The 6,596-nt window shown below is 36.4% G+C and overlaps 1 protein-coding gene across 4 annotated transcripts; it reads left to right on the top strand.

The window, feature by feature from the left end:
- Positions 1–3,718: 3,718 nt before the first annotated feature.
- LOC149816598 (uncharacterized) lies at positions 3,719–5,851 on the top strand. Of its 4 annotated transcripts, none has more exons than XM_089987650.1 (4): positions 3,719–4,055; positions 4,538–4,581; positions 4,762–4,805; positions 5,007–5,851. In XM_089987650.1, exons 1-4 carry the CDS (start codon positions 3,768–3,770, stop codon positions 5,426–5,428), a joined length of 798 nt encoding a protein of 265 aa, XP_089843776.1. In that variant the 5' UTR covers positions 3,719–3,767; the 3' UTR covers positions 5,429–5,851. The 4 variants fall into 4 exon arrangements, with proteins under 4 accessions (XP_089843776.1, XP_089843774.1, XP_089843771.1 ...); XM_089987648.1 differs by having other exon boundaries at positions 4,759–4,805; XM_089987645.1 differs by having other exon boundaries at positions 4,759–4,805; positions 5,004–5,851.
- The last annotated feature ends 745 nt before the right edge of the window (positions 5,852–6,596 follow it).

Below are 6,596 nucleotides of genomic sequence, written 5' to 3'. Positions count from 1 at the left end.
TCATATTACTGTGTCTGAAAAAGTTGGGATGTTACACACAATGTCTTTAACTCTTCAATAACTTTACAAAAATACATCGATGTATTTTTTGGAAAATTGTAGCCCAAAAATAAGCATTGGCATTATCATGTAAGACTGCATCATATACATCCATGGGGGCAAGTTGTACGCAATAACAATGACTGACCATATGATCTAAGTGGTACTCAAAGTTCTATAGGGATTGAAACCATTACTTGCAAATATCAGTCTAACATTATGACTGTCAACTACAAACGATGAATGCGAAAGATCAAAATATTTTTAAATATATGAGTGCACAGGATGCCTTAAACTACCATCTTTGGCGTGTCCTTTAGCGTGAATCAAAGAAAAATACAGCAAGGTCTTTGTAGGAACATTGGTAACTTTCTTGCGAAGTGTCGCATCACCTTCACTCTCTCTATCTTGAAATTCCACAGTGTACATATTTCTCTTTTTCTTTATCTTTTTTCCAATATAACATGCAATTTCAGAGACATGCATATGTTTTTTCGTAACTCAATCATAGTTTCCCAATGCTTTTCTTTGTCTCGTAATACTCCTTAGTTAATTATACACTAGCGAAAAAGCTTCATACGATAGTTCAAATAACATATCAAAGGACTTAATACTCCACTCGTTAATGCATTTCAAATGGAACAAACACACAAGAAAAGATAGTTTAGTAAACTTTAAGCATCCAAGGTATATTTTTTGTCTGTTATCATTTAGCAACATAAAATATACACTGTTCTCTAGACTTTCACCAGCAGGTACCTCATCTACATGATCACCGACCGTCGGATTTAGATATACTCCAAATTCATCTGCTATCAACTCGTTCATATCATTTTGCATTTTAGCTAGCAGTTTTGGATGTACTTTAGTTGTTTCAGCTGACGGATCACTCACACGTGGTCTTATAGGTTCACCATGAAAATGTCAGTTGACATAGCTTTCTAGAAATCCATTTCACATTATATGATCGAACACATCCTCCATTGCTTGCCACAAAAGGTTAACACACTTTCGACATGAGCACTTAAGATTTTTCTAGTATACTACATTTTTGTTCCAGGTAAGTTTTAAGAAATTCTTAACTCCTTTCAAATAGTGATCAAGGTCTTTCCTATGAAATGAAGGTTATCGTGAAAATGTCATCATCAACTATTGCATCCAAATTAAATATTAACTTGCAGATAAGGCAACTAAAAAAAATACTTAAAATTACCTTCTAATTTGGATCTAACTTCCATCATCTATAATGCATGTACACTTCTTCAGATATGCACAATTTCAAAGAGTATTGCTTAACTGGATATCACATAAAAAATATTAAAATACTATATATATATATATTAAAATAATTACAAACCCCAACAATCTAGTTATATATAGATACATAAATATTAAATTAATTACAAGCATATGAATTAAAATGCAAAGGCCCTAAATTCTAAGTCATATATGAGATGCAAAACCCTTAAAATCTAAATCATGCTAAGAAAAAGAAATTAGATTAAGTATGCATTCACTAAATAAATTATAAAATTATCAATTAAAATGCAAAACCCATAAAATCTAAATCATACTTGAAAAAAAAACAGATTAAGCATATATTCACTAAATAAAATTTTAAATTAGTAATTAAAATATAAAACCCTTAAAATCTAAATCATACTTGTAAATAGAATAAGATTAAGCAAGCATTCACTAAATAAAATTTCGAATTAGCAATTAAAATGCAAAACCCATAAAATCTAAATCATAATAAAAAAAATCAAATTTAGCATGTATTCACTAAATAAATTTCTAAATTAGCAACTAAAATACAAAACCCCTAAAATCTAAATTATATTAGAAAATAAAATAGGTTTGAGCATGTATTCACTAAATAAAATTTAAATTAGCAATTAAAATACAAAACTCTTAAATATAAATCATACTTAAAAATAAAATTAGATTAAGCACACATTCACTAAATAAATTTATAAATTAGCAATTAAAATGCAAAACCCTTAAAATCTAAATCATACTTGAAAATAAAATTAGATTAAGCATGCATTCACTAAATAAATTTATAAATTAACAATTAAAATACAAAACCCTTAAAATCTAAATCATACTTAAAAAAAATAGATTTAGTATGCATTCACCAAATAAAATTTTAAATTAGAAATTAAAATACAAACCCCTAAAATCTAAATCATACTTGAAAATAAAATCGGATTAAGCATGCCTTCACTAAATAAATTTATAAAGTAGTAATTAAAATATAAAACTCCTAAAATATAAATCGTGCTAAAAAATAAAATCCGATTAAGCATGCATTCACTAAATAAATTTATAAATTAGCAATTAAAATATAAAAGCCTTAAAATATAAAGCATATATGAAAATAAAATTGGATTAAGTATGCATTCACTAAATAAATTTTTAAATTAGCAATTAAAATATAAAACCCCAAAAATCTAATCATTGCATTCACTAAATAAATTTTTAAATTAAAATAAAAATACAAAACCCCTAAAATCTAAATCATACTTGAAAAAAAATGAAATTTAACATGCATTCACTCAATAAATTATAAAATTATGGATTATAATCTAAAACTACTAAAATATAAAGCATACGTGAGAAAAAATTTAGATTTATCATGCATTCACTCAATAAATTAAAAAAATAATTATAATCTAAAACCCTTAAAATCTAAAGTATACATAAAAAAAATAGATTTAGCATACCTTCGATGAGTATGCCAAAAGCGAGAGACACTAGAGAGGATGTCGCTGAGAGCGAAGGACATCGATGGTGGCAGGCGGTCGGATGCAGTGGTAGCAAAGAGAGGGAACACAAAAAAAGAGAGGACACCAATGATGGTGGTGGCAAAGAGAGAGAGAGGGAACACAAATAAATAGGAAGAGAGAGGTGATGTCGATGGTTGTCGCAAGCAGTGGTGGAGGGCAATAGAGAGAAGCATTTTTAATAATTTTAGGTATATTTAATAAAAAAATATTATATACATTAAAATATTAAAAATATTTTACCAATTTGTATCTCAACCTCATGGCATGAACCAAATCATCCCGGCATAGGTGTATGGTTTAAAATCAATATTACAAAATTTTTGGTGATATTAAATATGACCCCACAATAAGTCAAAAAACTTGTCAACCGAACCGTTGTTTCAAAGGTGTAGTAGACTCGGAATTTAGAGCACTACGACTCAGGGTCTGGAGAGGCTCGGGGAGGGTGTGGAGTACACCGCATGTGAGCCGGCGTATGAAGCCGAGCCGACAAGGCCAGCCTGGCTCGGCAAAACCAGGTGGGGCCGACCCCCCACCCCTTAGCGTCACATAAGGGTCGTGTGGTTCGACTTCAGCGGGTCCCACCCTGAAACCTACCCTTCTTTTCCTTGGCTGGCACTTTCCGTACTCTGTCGACCGGCTACCAAAGGTAAACCGGTTCCATCACGCAAAAACTCCCAAGTGAAAAAAAAACAAAACGAAAAAAGGAGCATGAAGAGAAAAAATGAACGGGAAGAAAGTATTGAAACAAGGAAAGGGACGAAATAAAGGGAGTAAATGCAAAAAGATAAAATAAAGCAAAATAAAAAAAAAACTCCAAAAAAGACAACCCACAAACTCCATTTTTTAACTCTCTCTCTCTCTCTCTCTCTCTCTCTCTCTACAGAGTCTCTACACCCAAAAATCACTCCATCAGAGGGGAAGGTGAGGAAGAGGAGGATGAGGATACGAAATAGATCGAGCCACCTCTCTCTCCTCCTGTCCCATTTCTCCAGGGATGGAGGAGAGAGAAGAGTGCAACCAAAGGAAGAGGGGAAGGTGCAGCAAAATGGTACTTCACACCAAAAGGAGAAGACGGAGAGCGCCGATCAGACCGGAGGTGCAGCCTCACACCTTCACCTACCCATCTCCCATCGACTCACCTCCGGATCACCCCATTTCCTGCAGAAAACCGCCGGAGGAAACCCAAGGGACTCCAAAACCACCTTGTTCAAGGCTCACGCGCAGGTAGGTACCCTCTCCCACACTCCTTTTTGGGGAGTCCCCAACTGCCGTTTTTGTGACCTTTGCCTCTTTTCTAGCCTTAATAATCGCATGCACCTCCCCCAACCTCGCCGGAAAGCGTCAGATTGCCGACCCCCATCTCGTTTTCTCCTACATTTTATGTTCTCTAGTCTCTTATGTCCAAAATGCACATCTGATACTCAAGACCAAAAAACCCATCTCTCAAAGAATGCACCACGGATGGTTTGCTTTGCTCACTCGGCTGGATTTCTCGGTTGTTCCTTCAGATCTGTAGTGTTCCGGTCGGTGGTGCAAGGGAAATGGGGAGGGTTGCACTCTTTTGGCCTTTGTTTTCCTTTTGATCTTTTTAGTTCAAATATGGAAAAAAAATGCATATGTAGCGTTCTTGCTGAAGCTATTGATGGTGAAATGGGCTAAAAGGATATGTGTGGGCTCTTCATATGGGTGTTCATGCTTGTGTGCAGGATGATGGGCAGGAGGTGAAAAGAGAGGGTGCAAGAGATGTTAGGTAATGATGATGATAGTGAAATAGTGGTGCCAACAATATTAAGTGACAGTGGTTCTTAGCCTTATCCTTGTTTACATGGTTGTCCATGTGCGTCTTTTATTTTGTGTGCGATGGAAAGGCGTTATGGGTGTTTGATGAGTTTTTGTTGTTATTTTGTTCTTCTTTTGGGGTCAGCAGCAGAAACTGGTCGAGTGTAGATGCACCTGAGAAGCATTGTTCACCAGGTATGTGTTTTTTGTTTTGTTTTTTGAGGTGGTGGGTGAGTGGGTTTTGGGCGTGTGGGATTTGGGTTAGCTTGGGGGAGAGGTATTGTCTTTATATGAAATTGAGAGTGTTACCCATATCCCAGATTGAATCATTCTGTGCTTTCTTCTTTTTATTGATGGTGGTGCACATTGCACAACGCAATTGAAATGAACCAGCAGATGGAAGATGGCATGAGGAGAGGAGCGCGTTTCCTTTGAAGAAGAGGAAGAATCTCGAATGGGCATTCGATGATGATGATGACGACAACCATGCTGAAGATGATGATAGTGATGATGGGTGTAATCAGAAGAAGAAGAAGAAAGACAAGGTGGTGGAGAAGAAGTGGAAGTGCACTCGGATGAACGGGAGAGGGTGGAGGTGCAACAAACCAACGCTAGTTGGATACTCCCTTTGTGAGCATCACCTCGGCAAGGGAAGGAGGATAAAGACCATCAATACACTTGCACCAAAGAAACAGCAATCCGATGTGGATGATAACCCTGAGGCTGCCGAGGGAAGCAAGAAGAAGAAGAAGGAAGTCACAAGCACGGTCAAGGCTCGATCCATGAACAGCCTTCTTCTGGACCACGCTCCAAATTAATGCCTAGAAGCAGGATAGTCCTTCTTCCTCTTCTAGTTTCTCTAATTGGGTTATCTTTGGGACTGGAGTGCAGGTGTTTTTCATCTAGAGCCTTGTGGAATAGCAGAAACCAGGTAGCTAGACGTGAGTTTGTTGGTAGCGTTTCTTTCTTTCTTTTTCTTTTTGCTATTGCTTGGCCTGTGAATGGATGGATGCATGGAGGAATGAGTTTGGTTTTGTTCACTTGTCGAGTCTGCGCTGCCAGCATTTCTTTTTTCTTTTCACCCGTCGACAAAAAGGCTATGCTTCTCTGCACTCTTGATTTGGCGGCAAGATGACATGGGTACGATGAATAATTTCTCTGATCTCTCTCTCGTTTAATATTATCAGAGATGAATAGTTGGTATTTTGTGGGCTATTAAATGACATCAAAATTATGGTCTCCCTCTCTCTCTCTCTTATAATATCAGAGATGAATAATTGGTATTTTGTGGGCTATTAAATGACATCAAAATTTTCAAGGGCTCTCTCTCTCTCTCTCTCTTTAATAATATCAGAGATGAATAATTGTTATTTTATGGGCAATGAGTGATTATCAGAATTAAGAGCTAGGAGAAGAGAAAATATGAAGCTCGACAATCCATGATTTAGAGAGAGAGAGAGAGAGAGAGAGAGAGAGTTATGGTGTGCAATATTTAACATATTAAAAAAAAGGGGAATAAAGCTGCCTGAATTTTCCATTATTCTTTTTCCTTGGATTCATGATAGAGTGCGGTTCATGTCATGAACAGTTGGTATTTCATGGGCAATGAATGATTATCAGAATTAAGAGCTAGGAGAAGAGAAAATATGAAGCTCGACAATCCATGATTTGGAGAGAGAGAGAGAGAGGGGGTTATGGTGTGCATTATTTAACATATTAAAAAAGGGGGAATAAAGCTGCTTGATTTCCCAGTATTCTTTTTCCTTGGATTCATGATAGAGTGCGGATCAGGTGAGGGGGGCACGGTTGGATGCCGTTCATCCATGTAATGAACGGCACCAAGCCACCAATGGCTGTATTTCTTTGCTATCAGCCGCTCATTTCGGACAATCTAGATGCCGTTCATCTAGAGTTCGTGCGCTTCTGGAAAATTTAGTGGGACCTGTCTGAATACAAACATGGTAGTTGGATACCCTTCATCACGTG

The sequence above is a fragment of the Nuphar pumila genome, chromosome 14 (assembly GCF_984573655.1).
Source record: "Nuphar pumila chromosome 14, dmNupPumi1.hap1.1, whole genome shotgun sequence".
Classification (NCBI taxonomy): domain Eukaryota; kingdom Viridiplantae; phylum Streptophyta; class Magnoliopsida; order Nymphaeales; family Nymphaeaceae; genus Nuphar; species Nuphar pumila.
The sequence above is the reverse complement of the archived record's forward strand: the minus strand, read 5'-3'. Positions and strand labels throughout refer to the sequence as shown.